Source organism: Octopus bimaculoides, chromosome 14 (genome assembly GCF_046866305.1).
Source record: "Octopus bimaculoides isolate indiv1 chromosome 14, ASM4686630v1, whole genome shotgun sequence".
In the NCBI taxonomy this organism is placed as follows: Eukaryota; Metazoa; Mollusca; class Cephalopoda; order Octopoda; family Octopodidae; genus Octopus; species Octopus bimaculoides.
In genome coordinates, this window is record NC_142941.1 from 7,644,318 (window position 1) to 7,660,507 (window position 16,190).

The window sequence follows — 16,190 nt, forward strand, 5'->3', positions numbered from 1 at the left end:
TTTTTCTAAACATTCGTTTCCTTTTTTTGTGTTTTCACTTGGCCGTGTCTTAAGGAAGAAAAAAAAACAAACAAAAAAAAACACATTATTCACTGTATTTGCACAGCTATAATTGACTCGGTCTTCTGTATTATTTACTTAGAAAATTGTCTAATTTGTAGCAGTCTTTTATATTTGCGCCAGGAACTACTGATAACGGCGAGTCATCTAGAAAACCTCTATGTAATTTGTTCAACTTATTACAAATATAAGCCAAATCTCTCCCAAATCACACCCTATCATAATAATAATAATAATAATAATAAATACCTTAGATATTGTTCCAGGTAATGTGTTTAATAAAATCATAATTAACTGATCCTCCTCTATTTACTTTTACCCAAAGCCAAGAACTTCTCACCACCCTTTGTATATATATATGTATGCGTCTTTGTTTGTCTACCCACCCCATCGCGTGAGAGCCAGCATTTGTTTGCTTTTCTGTAATTTAGCAGTTCAGCAAAGTAGACCAGGTTTTAAAAAAAAAACCGAGGTCAGTTGGTTCAACTACACCTGTCAAGGCTATACACCTCCTGCCCCCAGCATGGCCACTATCCAATGACTGAAACAAGACAAGGTAACTGTTGTCATGACCCAATCAATTCCTGGTTTCCTTGTTCACCGGAGCCATGTACCTACTCAACTGATTGCTTAAATTCTCTATCAGCTCTAATTGTTTCGTTTGCGTATGGTTTATTGCTTGCACCAACAGTTTCTACAACGTGAATGAATCCATGCGCTGGATTTGCTTAGCCTCTGGCAGATTTGTCTTAAAGCCTTAGATATTCTTATACAAAAGATTAGAAGTATTTCGCTGGAGCTTATATTTCTGACATCAGAGAAAAATAGTTTTTATTATGTTGTTGTTTGTTTCCTAGTAACCTACATAATGAGAAAATCTTTTCTTCAATCTGTTGTCATTTTATGTGGTTTTCATTGTTTTCTTTTTATTTTTTACTCTAAAATTTTGTTAGAACAGACTTGCACTCTTTCTTTTTTTTTTTTTTTTTTTTTGGCTTTTGATTCGTATATACACTGGGCATCTAGGATGCATTCTCCAATATACTTTCCTTTTAAAAACTTTTTGCGCAAGAGCTACTATGTATTGGAGGAAGAGAGTTGATTTAGTATTTTTTATTTTAGTTGAAGGTTAGCAATTTTGAGATTTTGGCAAGTTGACACTATCGGCTCCAGTGCTCGACCGGTGCTTTATTTTATCAATTCCAAAAAGATGAAAGGTGAAGTTGACCTTGGTGGGATTTGAACTCAAAATGTAAAGACACAGAAAAAAAATACTAAGTGTTTAGTCTAACGGGTTATCTATTAAACTAAGACAGCTGATCTTCATTTGAAGATGGTGAATAACTAAATCAGTCTCACTTTGAAATATGAAGGAAAATTCTCTGACATATCAATTATTTCCCTTTCTTTTTAAACATCTTGAATTATTTTTTTTTTTGTTTTTGGTTTAGTCAAGGGAAAAGTGAAGAGGCTATCACCTTCCGATCAGCCTGGAGACCATATCTCTCACCTTCTACTCTACATCACCCTCAATTTCCACGTTTTAGAATCAGACCCATAACTACTCCAATCTTTTCCAAGCCTGCAACTTCTCTCTTTTAAAAGGCCCACAAATTTGACTTCCAGATCCAACTTGGAACCTCCACTTGTTTGCATCCCCAATTTCTTATTTGTCTCATCTCACAAACCACCCTTATAATCACACTCTACTCAGTCTAGTGTCTGCATGATTGTTCTGTTCGACTGGCTCACCTCTAACCTAATATATTGCATGTCATTCAATTCTTCAATTCCCTGTACGTAGGATAAGATGGAGCTTGCAAAGCCTAACATCTGTAGTGACTCTGAAGCACTTTGTTGCATGCTTTCAGTACCTGAATGAGTGAAGATATAAGATGTTCTTGATATGAGCGGTAATTGTCTTTACCATTGAAAGAGTTGAGATATTGTATTCGATAACAGACAAGATGGACTTTATATTTTATAGGACATCAAATGTTTCAAAAATAATCATCCTGGGTCCTTCATGTGTAGTTGGACCTATATTAAATGTGTTAATACATTAAAACTTTTTTCCTCTATGTGTTAACAAAATCGAGATGCATCTAATGTCTGTGTGTCTTTTATGCCAATGGTTCTCAACTATTTTCTTCCCTTGGGGCCCCCTTTTGATTCTTGTGTGGACCCTCTTAGCCATTCCATGTTTTAAAAATCCTATTATATTTTTATAATCTAATATTAGGAATCGTACAAGAAACAAAAATAGAGTATTTGGTGTATTGGTAGAAGCAGAACCAATTTATTGAACATAAATTTTAGCAACAAAATCTCATATGGACCACCCTGGTTGAGAACCCCTGTTTTATGCTATCAAATGTGGTATTGTTCCCTGTTTGGGGGATTAATTGCAGCCAAGTTAAGAACAGCTGTGTGGCTGGTCATTTGTGTTGTGTAATTTTGGTTAGGTTAAAATACCTGTAATTTACTAGGCTTGCCACACTCAAGTGTACTCAGTGCTCTGCATAAGACTTGGCGTAGACAGAGAACATTTTTATTCTGTTCTATCTGACAGTCTGTTGTTCCAGTTTTCCCCTTTAAACCTGATATTTTCCTTTTCTTTCAGAATAGTTCAGTTTATCTTTGTGAAAGCATTCATTCTTCTTGCCGATTCTTATCTTTTTTTTTTTTTTTTTTTTTTTTTTAATAGTGCTTAACGTGCGCACACACGCGCGCACGCGCGCACGCACTCTTTCGCGTTTTCACTTTCTGTCTGCCTCTCCTTCTCTCTCACATGCCCTCTTTCTCACCCATGCCCTCTCTCTCTCATATTCTCTCTCTCTCTCTCGCATGCCCTCTCTCTCTCTCTCGCATGCCCTCTCTCTCTCTCTCGCATGCCCTCTCTCTCTCTCTCGCATGCCCTCTCTCTCTCTCTCGCATGCCCTCTCTCTCTCTCTCTCTCTCGCATGCCCTCTCTCTCTCTCTCGCATGCCCTCTCTCTCTCTCTCGCATGCCCTCTCTCTCTCTCTCACATGCCCTCTCTTTCTCTCCTTCACCCCCTCTCTCTCGCCCTCTCTCCTTCTCCACCCCCTCTCTCACATGCCCTTTCTTCTCACACAATCTCTGTCTGTCTGCCTGTCCTATGCTCTTTCTGCTTCTCTTCAGACTCTGCTATTTTTTAGACACACTGTGCCTCTCTCTCTCGCCCTCTCTCTCGCCCTCTCTCTCTCGCCCTCTCTCTCTCGCCCTCTCTCTCTCGCCCTCTCTCTCTCGCCCTCTCTCTCTCGCCCTCTCTCTCTCGCCCTCTCTCTCTCGCCCTCTCTCTCTCGCCCTCTCTCTCTCGCCCTCTCTCTCTCGCCCTCTCTCTCTCGCCCTCTCTCTCTCGCCCTCTCTCTCTCGCCCTCTCTCTCTCGCCCTCTCTTTCTCTCTCTCTCTTTCTCTCTCTCTCTCTCTCTCTCTCTCTCTCTCTCTCCATCTCTTTCTGCTTTTCTTCAGACTCTCTCTGTTCCTATTTTTTCAGACACACTCTGTCTGCCTCTTGCTCTCTCTCTCTCTCTCTCTCTCCCTCTCTTTCTGCTTTTCTTCAGACTCTCTCTGTTCCTATTTTTTCAGACACACTCTGTCTGCCTCTTGCCCTCTCTCTCTTTCTCTCTCTCTCTCTCTCTCTCTCTGCTTCTATTTCTTCACAGACACCCTCTGTCTGCCCCTCTCCCCCACTTTCTATCTCTCTTGCATCTCTAGCTTGCTTTCCTTCCTTCCTTTCTTACTCACCTATGGTAACCTTGTCTAAACAAAACTGGTCTTCAATCATGACACTTTGTTTACTCATGCTTGGAATTCTTTCAAGTAATGTCTTCACTGCAGCTGTTTGCAGTCTTCATTTGCTCGAGTGTTCAGGCCGTTCCACAGCAACTTCATATGAAGTACTGTTAGAGTACACGCAGATTTAGCCGAGTCCTTACTGAGAATCTTAGCGGTGGCAGTGGTTTTAAAGATTAATCGATCTATCATCTATCTAATCCATCCTGTTTTATTGTTAATTTAGAAAGATTATCTCTCAAATAACCATGTAATTAGCAGAAAGCTGTTTGCTTATACCGTTGCACTTCAGAACCGATATAATGAACTCGCATTTTGGGTTTTTTCCAATGTTTGCTAGCGTGGGGGTTTATCTTGTGTATCTTCTTCCTGCATCATTTCGTCTTTGAGATGTTCTTAACTTTAACTACAAAGAGTGTTTCCCCCATCCCTGCCACCACCATCTAAACTCGCCTTATATCTCTTTGCTTTCCTCGTTTTCTCCTCCTCCTCCTCTTCCTCTCACATCATCATTATCAACCTCTAGAAATTACTGTCTCCAGTCCTGGGGACTTATAGGGTCAGTTACCCAGTGAGATGACAATATTTCACCTGAATGAGACTCCAGTCCATCACGGGGCACTCGTTTACAGCTGAGTGAACTAAAATAACATGAATGGAGCGTTTTGCTCAAGAAACAATGCACTGCTCAATCCAGAATTGAGACCACATCTTGCAATATTGAGTGCAACACCTTAACCACTAGGCCATGCTCTTTCCCTCTTTCATATATTATGTGAAGTGGCAGTGCAATGGCCCAGTGGTTAGGGCAGCGGACTCGCAGTCATAGGATCACGGTTTCAATTCCCAGACTGGGCGTTGTGAGTATTTATTGAGCTAAAACTCCACGAGGCTCCGGCAGGGGATGGTGGCGAACCCTGCTGTACTCTTTCATCACAACTTTCTCTCACTCTTACTTCCTGTTTCTGTTGTGCCTGTAATTCAAAAGGTCAGCCTTGTCACCCTCTGCGTCACGTTGAATATCCCCGAGAACTACGTCAAGGGTACACATGTCTGTGGAGTGCTCAGCCACTTGCACATTAATTTCACGAGCAGGCTGTTCCGTTGATCGGATCAACTGGAACCCTCAACGTCGTAAGCAACGGATTGCCAACAACAACGACAATATTATGTGAAACCTCTTTTCATATTTTTCTACTTGGCATATAGTTCCATATTCATGTGTAACTGGAACTTTATGTAACTATGCCTTTATGTGAGATGAGAAGAGAAGTAAACTCCTGGTAATTCAAGTTTGCCACTCAGATTCAAGGTTTCATTGTATCGTTTCATTTGCAAACTCTCAATATCTTTGCTAAAGACATGAACATCATACAATCTTCTCCATTTTAGGTTTTTGTGATTAAGAAAATAAAGAGGTGGGCTTATGCTGTGTCTAGTGTTTGTGAGGTGATTCTGCACATCCAGCCCATCCCACCCCACCCAAGTCATTGTTGATCAAAAATATTTTAAACTATCCCTGACTATAGCATCTCTTTCTTCACTCTTTTCAGACAGTGTGTCTGAGGCTGCATTACTCATTGTGTCTTTCCTTTTTTAAATTGACTGGGTACATTATGAGGGAGATTTGACTCCTATTTCTAGCAGGTCATGACCACAGTCTTCTTTCAGCTTGTGTATTTGTTGGCGCTTGTGTGACTATAATATGCTTTTATATTTAGAGATTATAGCTTTCTAGATGTGTCCAGACTTGCATGTTTGACGCAAGTTACCGATTTTCACCTCAATGGGTGACTCTTTATTGCAGTGGTTTTTATGTATTACCAGAGATAAAAATTCATTTAAGAGAAGACAAAAATATTATCGACAAAACAATGAATGGAATATCAAAAAGAATGGCAAACACGTTTATTCTCCAACCGTAAACAAAACAGCAGTATGTAAAATTGGCTCAATAAAGACACTGGTGGTCTTTTTGATGTGCTTATTGCTTAGAGAAGCTGAGGGTAGTCAGTAGAGTGCCGAACAAAATACTTTGTGGTATTTGTTCCAGCTTTTTTATGTTCTGTATTTGATTCCTCCTGGAGTCAACCTTGCTTGCTGTGCTTTTTGAGACCATAACAAAAAAAAAACAAAATAAAAAATGCCAAGTACCAGTTATGTCCTGGGGTCAATTAAATTGACTACAAATCATATATTGTCAAAGGTGCAGGCATGGCTGCGTTGTAAGAAGCTTACTTTCCAACCGCATGCTTCTGGGTTCAGTCCTACTGCATGGCACCTTGGGCAAGTGTCTTCTCTAGCCGCTGGCTGATCAAAGCCTTGTGAGTGGATTTGGTAGACAGAAACTGAAAGAAGCCTATCATATATATATTTGTTTGTCCCTCCACCATTGCTTGAAAATGGATGTTGGTATGTTAGCAGTTCAGCAAAAGAGACCGACAGAATAAGTCCTAGGCTTTCAAAGAATAAGTCCTGTGGTTAATTTCTTCAGCTAAAAAACCCTTTCAGGCAGTGCTCCAGCATGGCCACAGTCAAATGACTGAAATGAGTAAAAGAGTAAAAGTAAATAAATGTGGCCGTTCTTTTCAAGTCCTGCTATTTCACTGTTTACTTCTTAAGGTTATCTTTCCAGATATTCTAGAGAAATTATAGCCAGTACTATAATTTCTATAGAATTTTGGTAGAGATAATCTTAGCAGTGCATTTTACATCACTTGTTAACACTGTAGAACACAGCATTGACTTATAAAAAACATTTGATATATTTTATAGTAATATTACGGTTGCATAGCAAAATACCATGGCCCTACAAGTCATTGATATTGTTTAATGATTGTCTGGTGTTGAAAAAATACCTCCCTTGCTGCAATAGATTGCATTGAAACTGGCGTCTTGTTTCTGCTGATTTCTACAGTCCTCCCCCACTCCATTTTAACCCTGGTGACATTTGAACTTGGAATAACCAGATGGTTGACTGCAAGCATTTAAAACACCTAACCCAAGCTTGAAAATTCGACTCTGACTTGTAGTATTGAGTTTGAAAGCAATTGACTCTCAAATTTTTCTTTGTTTTTTCCTTCTTTATGCCTAGCTCACGTGATCCTCTCCACTTGGGTAACCAACAGCTCAAGAAGGCATTGAGTGTCAGTCGTTTGACCTTCATATCTATATATGTCTCCCTGTTACCTCTTATATATGACCTTCTTTCCCCTTCTAGTATTACTATTCTTGTTGATTTTGTGATGGTGTTGAGGGGGAGAGTGAGTAGGTGAAGTGATGTTAGTCTAATGTATTTGTCAGTGAAGTAGTGTTGAACTATCTTTAGTGTGTGTGTGTGCTTTATAATGAGGTATGTTTCTTGCTCATATATGTGGGAGGCCAAATGAGTTGCTGTTGTGTGTAAAGGTGGTGAAGGTCAAGTGGTCTTTCTCTGTTGTGGAGTCCAAGATGTTGGTGTAGGTCTGATGGTGTTGGATGCTGTAGCAATGGTTGAATACACCTTAGAGAGTGAAAGTGACTTAGTTGTGGTGGTGGTATCTGTATGAGGGGTAGATCATCATTTCTGTAAAAACCTGTTTTAGGTTTCATGTGGGGTTCATAAACTTTGCCGATTTTTACAACAGTAGAATATAGGCGTAGGGGTGGCTGTGTGGTAAGTAGCTTGCTTACCAACCACATGGTCTCGGTTCAGTCCCACTACGTGGCATCTTGGGCAAGTGTCTTCTACTATAGCCTCGGGTCGGCCAAAGCCTTGTGAGTGGATTTGGTAGACGGAAACTGAAAGAAGCCTGTATATATGTGTGTTTGTGTGTCTGTCCCCCCAACATCGCTTGACAACCGATGCTGGTGTGTTTATGTTCCCGTAACTTAGCGGTTCGGCAAAAGAGACCGATAGAATAAGTACTAGGCTTCCAAAGAATAAGTCCTGGGGTCGATTTGCTCGACTAAAGGCGGTGGTGCTCCAGGCAGTGTTACTCAAAGTGGTGGTCCACGGACCGGTGCCGGTCCACAATCCATCAGTTGCCGGTACATGGCAAGTTTCCAGAAAAGAAAAACATAAAATGCTTGCCTAAGGTACCATAAGCTTTTTCTCAAGTAATTTGTCACTTTTAACAATCTACATTATTTTGTAATCCCATTTTTAAAAAATGTTGTGGCCCAGAACCAAGGTGGTCACTGCCAAAATCCCAACCATTTCTGTTTACTAGACTCTAGACTAACATTCAGGAATCGGTTATCTACAGGCCAAGATGAACATGTGCAATAATCAGAAAAGGATGGCATAAAAGACATTGGTCATGCGGTTAGAAGTTTGCTTCCCAACCACATGGTTCTGGGTTCAGTCCCACTGCATGGCACCTTGGGCAAGTATCTTCTATAGCCTCGGGCCAACCAATGCCTCATGAGTGGATTTGGTTGACAGAAACTGAAAGATGCGTATCGTATATATGTGTCTGTTTGTCTCCCCATCACCGCTTGACAACAGGTGTTGGTGTGTTTACCTCCCTGTAACTTAGCGGTTCAGCAAAATAGACTGATAGAATAAGTACTAGGCTTACAAAAAGTAAGTCATGGGGTCGATTCGTTCAAATGAAGCCCCTCAAGGTGGTGCTCCAGCATGGCCACAGTCAAATGACTGAAACCAGTAAGAGAAAGAGTATCAGAAATGCCCCAATTTCAACAGAGCATATTCAGGAAAAAAACCAATTCTTAGTGTTCTTAGCTTTTTAACATTGATTACTCTGTCAAATGTAATGCTTATTTATTCACATTGTTTTAAATTGATCATGCCTTGTCTCATAGCTTTGAGATTTCAAAGATGTAATAGCTTATTCTTAGAATGGCAGTGTAGGGCCAGTGTGAGGGGTTGGATCTGGTCAGTTTGAACAAGCAGAAAGAATATTTGAACCAGATATGGCTGGCTAAAGTGTTACAGTTAAAAACATGTAATACAGGCTCAATTTTGCATGTTGGAACTAACACGAGAATTCTCTTCCTTTTAGAAAAGTGCATCTTATCTGACATGAAATACAATATAATTTCTCTCTGGTGTACACGTCCTTAAAATCCCAGAATAACAGTATTGTTTCTGTTATCTTGCTCATTTGCATTTTTTTTTTTTTTTTTTTTTTTTTTAAACCATGCTGACAATAAGTTAAGCAATAAATATTGTTGAGATACTGTTTTACAGCTGGATTCTCAGAACGTAAAACCTGACAATGCTGCTAAACCTCTTATCTGCCGTGCTAATGATCCTGCCAGCTCCACTGCTTTTTACCAAAATCATAATAATAATAATGATAATTCTGTCTGCTATAGGCACAGTAAAGGCGTGTGGCTTAGTGGTTAGGGCATTCGACTCATGATCATAAGGTCGTGAGTTCGATTCCCGGTGACGCGTTGTGTCCTTGAGCAAGACACTTTATTTTCACGTTGCTCCAGTCCACTCAGCTGGTAAAAATGAGTTGTACCTGTATTTCAAAGGGCCGGCCTTGTCACGCTATGTGTCGCGCTGAGTCTCCTTGAGAACTACGTTAAGGGTACACGTGTCTGTGGAGTACTCAGCCACTTGCACGTTAATTTCACGAGCAGGCTGTTCCGTTGATTGTATCAGCTGGGACCCTCGTTGTCGTAACTGACAGCGTGCTCCTAGGCACAAGGCCTGAAATTTGTGGGGGTGGGAGTGTCAATTACATGGACTCCAGGGTTCAACTGGTACTTATTTTTTTATTGATCCCCCCCCCCCCCCCTATAAAAGGTAAGGTCGACCTTGGCTGAATTTGAATTCAGAACATCAAGTGCAGATGAAATTCTGCTGAGCATTTTACCTGGCATGCTAACAATTCTGCCAAGCTCCTGAGTGAGCCGCGAAGCCTGAAATTTTGGGGATGGGGTACAGTTGATTATATTAACCCCTAAAATTGACTGACCATTATTTTATCCATCCTGAAAGGATGTAAAACAAAGTTGACCTCATAGGATTTGTCCAGTATGTATAAAGAGCGGAGGATATGCTGCTAAAATGTTATCTGATGTGTTAACAATTATTCTTGTTTTCCACTCTCCTAATGATAATAATAATAATAGTAATAATAATAGTAATAGTAATAGTAATAGTAATAATAATAATAATAAATTTTGCAGTTACTTTTTGTGTGTACATGTATGAGGTTGGTTATTTCAAAATAGCAAATGCCAAGTTTTCCAAATGTTTACACAAACAAAAACTTACCCTACCTAACACCTCCAAGAATTGATGATTGTGTGTCATAAAGTGATTGTGATGGGTGGGGAGATCCCATTTCTGAAATGAAATTTCGATTGATAATTTTGATTAGGTTTCAAATTCATTTCCATCCTTCATTATTCTCTAAGTCCCATGTTTGAAAATACACTTAATGAATATGATATTCCAGCTAAATTTACATTTCTTTTCGCTTACCAACCACATGGTTCCGGGTTCACTCCCACTACGTGGCACCTTGGGCAAGTGTCTTCTACTATAGCCTCGGGCTAACCAAAGCCTTGTGAGTGGATTTGGTAGACGGAAACTGAAAGAAGCCTGTCGTATATATGTATATATATATATATATGTATATGTATATGTTTGTGTGTCTGTTTGTCCCCCCAACATCGCTTGACAACCGATGCTGGTGTGTTTACGTCCCTGTAACTTAGCGGTTCGGCAAAAGAGACTGATAGAATAAGTACTAGGCTTCCAAAGAATAAGTCCTGGGGTCAATTTGCTCGACTAAAGGCGGTGCTCCAGTATGGCCGCACTCAAATGACTGAAACAAGTAAAAGAGTAAAAGAGAGAGAGAGAGAGTAATACATTTTCTTTTTGTTTTGTTGTTTTGTATTATATTATTTTATCACGAAGTTGATATTATATATTCTGTTTGTTCTTCTTCCAGATGAAGAAGGTCGGAAAGCAGAAATGGGAGCTAACTGGATACACGGCATTGAGAAAAACCCAATTTACCAGATTGCTGAAAGCAACGAGCTTTTACAGTTGCGTAATAAGAACAAAACTCTACGACATAAACGCCTTTTTCTGCAGGAGGATGGGACAAGCATCTGTGGCGAAGTCCTAAACAAAGTCGATCTCGCTTTCGGCCAGTGTATGGTTGAATGTGAAGCTTTTTTCAAGGACGATTTGGATATACCCGGCAACATGGAAAGCGTTGGAGATTACATCGATCAGGATCTTTATTACCATCTTGACAACTTATCCTACGAAGAAAGAAAGCGATTCTTACTCGTCTATGAGCAGCGTGTCTCATCAGAATGCATCATTAATGGATGCAATAGCCTCTTTGATGTGTCACTAAGTGATATTGGTAGCTATGAAGAGCTGCCTGGAATCCACTATACTATTCCCCCAGGTTTTGAGAAGGTTATCGAAATTCTCAAGAGCAATATCCCACCAAATTCTATTCTTTTAAACCATCCTGTACGCTGTATACACTGGGCTCGTCCAGTGAACTGTGAGAATAGAGAACACCCAGTGTGTGTCGAGTGCGAGAACCAAGAACTATTCCAGGCTGATCATGTGATAGTCACAGTTTCCCTTGGTGTGCTGAAGGCTGCGTGCAACCGAATGTTCAACCCACAAATACCAAATCGGAAGCTACTAGCCATCGATCATCTGGGTTTCGGTATTGTAGATAAGATCATTTTGGAGTTTGACCGATCCATAATTGACTCCGACACAAAGCTTATAAACCTGCTCTGGAACAGTAAGAGAGACTCAAATAAAGAGAACTTCCGGAGCCCGAACCTCGGAGACACCTGGGTGAGAGGTATTACCTCGTTTGAGGTCATTCACAAGAATGTTTTATTGGGTAAGTTTCTTTTTTTTTTTTTTTTTTTTTTTTGTTTGTCTTTGTAACTTTTTCGCTGAAGTTGTCCTCTTTTTATTGTCTCGGGCAGTGCACTGCAACCGTTTTTTCCCACTTGTGGCACACTTATATGCTTCTAAAAAATTTGGTGGCACACCTGAACTAAAAATATAACAAAAAGTATAGGCAAAAAGATTATATTCAGGTTACACTGTGGCACACCTAGCATCGTCTTGTGGCACACCAGTATGCTGTGACATAACAGTTGTGGAGCACTGGTTTAGGGAGAGTCATCATGCCAATATAATTAACACACACACACACACACACACACACACACACACACACACACACACACACACACACACACACACACACACACTGGTTCAATTCCACTCATTTATTAATTATCCGTTTTTTTTTGTTTTTTTTTTTGTCAAAGCTCTTTTGTTCCCTTTTCTGCAACCTTCTCAGTAACTATTGACTCATTACGAAATCGATACAAAATCATTTTTTTATTTATCTACTAATTGTTGCAAAAAAGGAAATCGGTGTTTCTTTCTATAATGGTTTCAGAGACTGGAATGCAGCATTGCTGTTAAGGGTTTCAGTCGATCTTATCGATCCCACCATGTACTTATTTTATCAGCCTCTATTTAGCAAATAGCTAAGTCTTAGTTTTTCTTGGCATAAAAGCACACAGCTCATCGCACCAATTTACATCGAAGCACGTGCAATCACACGCACACGCACGCGCACTTGTAGGCTTTTAAATACTTTCTGCTACTAAATTTCTCTCTAATAAGCTTTTTAGTTGTTACAAGGCTACACTAAGATATTTTGCACAAGATTGTGTGTGGGTGTTGTTGTGTAGGTACCCGTGCTTGCAGACGTGTGTTTATGTTTATATGCATGCATTCATATGTGTGTATGTCTGCATGCATGTGTGCTACTGTGTGTATATAAGTGCTGGTTTGCACATGCTTGTTAGTGTGCATGCACGTTAGTGTACATGCATGCATGCCGATGTGCATGCATGCTGTGTGCTGGTGTGTGTGTGCATGCATGCTGGTGTATGCGTACATCCTGGTGTGTGTGTGCATACACGTGTACGTACGTGTGTGTGCTTGTGTATTTTCCTGTGTGGGTACATGTGTATGCTTGTGTTCATGTATGTACATGTGTGTGCTAGTGCGTTCATGTGCATGTTTGTGTATATTTTAACGTGCATGTTCCTCTGTGTGTGTGTGTGTGTGTGTGTGTGTGTGTGTGTGTGTGCACATGCATGCGTTTTCCAAAATTCTTCTTTTGCTGTTAATGTAGCTTGAGGAGCTGTCAATCAAAGCAAACACATTAATATTCAGTATGTTGAGTTAATTCCTCTGTCAACTGGGAAGACAGAATCGTTAGCTATTTATTTGTACATACCAATAAACAAAATATTTTTTTATTACTATGATATATTTCAAATAAAATAAACAAAAAAATTAGCATTAAATATTTCAACTTGTGTAAGCACAGTGGAATCTGTTCTTTAGCATTCGTTTTGATAATAATTGACATTAATGCGTCAGTCAGAAAGTAGTAACATTTCTTTTATCGCAATTCAATGACAAATATAGAGAAATGTCTAGCAACACTGGAATATATCAAATAGCAATCACATATTTCTTTATAAAACAAGGTGGGTGGTAAGCTGGTAGTTGTTAGTATGCCAGGTAAAATGCTTATCTGCATTTTGCTCATCTTTGTTCTGCGTTCAAATGCTGCCGAGGTCAACTTTACCTTTCGTTCTTTCGGAGTCGATAGAATAAGTACCAGTTGAATGCCGAGATCAATGAAATCATCTCGCCACCCCTCTCTCTCTCTCTCTCCCCAAATTTCAGGTTGTGTGCCTATAATTGAAAGGATATAGACCACCCCCACTTTGGTCATGAATGACCGTGGGATTGCACCTAGAAAGTTACCCTCAGAGGCACAAATCTTGACAAGGTTGTTTATGGAAGACCAGCAATCGCCCATGCATACCAGCCTCCCTTCTCCGCATCACTGATGTTATCCAAAGGAAAGGTAAAAACTGATACAGCTTGGCACCAGAGATGCTGCAACTCGTTTCTACAGCTGAGTGAACTGGGGCAACGTGAAATAGTCTTGTTCAAGAATGCAACACACAGCCTGGTCAGAGAATTGAACTCGGTACCACATGATTGTGAGCCCAATGCTCTAAGCTCTGATTAAAAGTTTCAAGATTGGGCATTTGAAGAGGTTTAAGAGAGCTCCATCCTGCTGTTGCTAGTGGAGAGGGGAGGCTGGTATGCATGGGTGACTATCGGTCTTCCATAAACAACCTTGCCTGGACTTGTGCCTCGGAGGGTAACTGAAGTGGGGTCTCTGCTCTGCATATATATATATATCATCATCATCGTTGTTTAACGTCCGCTTTCCATGCTAGCATGGGTTGGACGATTTGACTGAGGACTGGTGAAGCCAGATGGCTACACCAGGCTCCAATCTGATTTGGCAGAGTTTCTATGGCTGGATGCCCTTTTACGTGCCACCAGCACGAAGGCCAGTCAGGCGGGTACTGGCGACAGCCACGCTCGAAATGGTGTATTTAATGTGCCACCCGCACAAGAGCCAGTCCGGGGGCACTGGCAACGATCTCGCTCAAAAGTCCTTACACATGCCACGGGCATAAGTGCCAGAAAGGCGACGCTGGGCACAGGTGCCATCCCGATTTCGCTTTCGCTTGCCCCAATAAGTCTTCGCAAGCTGAGTTTCGTGTCCAATGAAGGAGACGATGTTGGCATGGGTACCAGTCGTCGAATTTAGTTCGATTTCAATTTCACTTGCCTCGAAAAGTCTTCGCAAGCGGAGTTTAGTGTCCAATGAAGGAAAGGTACACATAAGTGGGCTGGCTACACCCCTGGCAGAGGCCTTGGATTTAGGTCTCAAAGGCAATATATTGTTAGATATTTATCTCACCAGATGGAGTACGTTTTTTTTTTTTTTTTGTACACTAACACACACGCACACACATGAGAGATAGATAGATAGAGAAAGAGAGAGGGTGGGGTATATGGTTGGTGTTGAGTGACATTAAGCTGATTGTAAAGAAATTGGTGCAGTGTATATAAGCATTAAAGGAAGTTGTTTATTTCATGTATTTGTGACATTGTGCATAGGTGATTGTCCTTGATTTTTCTGGAATATAGACTGTAGCGATAATAGAGGAGTGAACTACCGAGGTAAATAAATAAATGACAGACAGTAACTTAAGCTGAAGTAAACAGAATACCAACATTCTATCTTTATAACACCCCTCCATGAAATATAATAGGACTGAACCCGGAACCATGTGGTTGGTAAGCAAGCTACTTACCACGCAGCCACTCCTGTTATTTTAAAGTTCCTAAGTTTTTTGATGCTAATCCAAGACATTGGTTAGTCTGTGGCTATAGAAGATACTTGCCTAAGGTGCTGCACAGAGAGGACTGGACTTTTTTTTTCAACATTAATTTCTTTGACTACATTAACTCTGTCATCCCTTTGTAAAAGAAACAGTTAGGTAAGGTTTCAGAGAGATTGGCTGCTATTTCTAGCAGGTGGAATGACGACGTGGTGGCTTGTTAAAACCTTCTGTTGGGTGAGACTTGGATGTTTTTTATAAAATATTTTTTTTTTTTTTTTTAGTGTTGGAGTAAATATGATAGAGCAACGATAACGAACATTAGTGCAATTTGTTATAAATAATTTACAGTTATTGAATAACAACCACACTGGATACATAAATTATGTTTCAGTCTAGCAACTAGACGAGCTAACTGCCAAAGTTTGTAAGCTAACGAGGACAGCTTGGTGTGGTCGTTTTGATTGCTAGAAATAACAGTCAAATCTCCTTTACATCGCTCTGTTACCTTAGAAAGGAAAGACATTGGACAATGCAGTTTTGGATCAAATGACTTGTATTTGATTATAGTTTACTTAAGGCATTGAGATGGCAGAATCATTAGCATGCTGGGTGAAATGCTTAGCAGCCTTTCACTCATGTTGTGAGTTCAAATTCTGCCGTGGTCAACTTTGATTTCATCCATTTGGATTCGATGAAATAAGTACCAGTTGAGCACTGGGGTTATAGCTTTGTGCCAAAATTTGAATTTAGGGAGCAAGTCGGGAGAATTGTTATCATGCCAGACAAAATTCTTAGTGGCATTTCTTCCGATTTCGCATTCCAAGTTCAAATCCTGCTCGTGCTGACTTTGCCTTTGCCAAAATCCTTTCAATGTTGGTAAAATAAAATACCAGTGTTGCACTGGGGTCAGTATAAATTACTTACTTTCTCCCTGGAGATTGCTGGCCTTGTGCCCATATTTGAAACTAATATTACAAACGCGTCAAATCTATTTGGAAATCTAATTAACAGATTTGACCAAACTTGTTTTTAACCACCATCCTTTCAAATCTCTGTGG

At 40.2% G+C, this 16,190-nt stretch overlaps 1 protein-coding gene across 1 annotated transcript in view; it reads left to right on the forward strand.

Annotated features, from left to right (window-relative positions):
* LOC106875038 (spermine oxidase) overlaps positions 1-16,190 on the forward strand; it is a 37,644-nt gene that overhangs the window by 13,940 nt on the left and 7,514 nt on the right. The window contains exon 2 of the mRNA XM_014922994.3: positions 10,794-11,723. Within this exon, the coding sequence (XP_014778480.1) occupies positions 10,794-11,723 (930 nt within the window). The remainder of the gene's footprint in view (positions 1-10,793; positions 11,724-16,190) is intronic.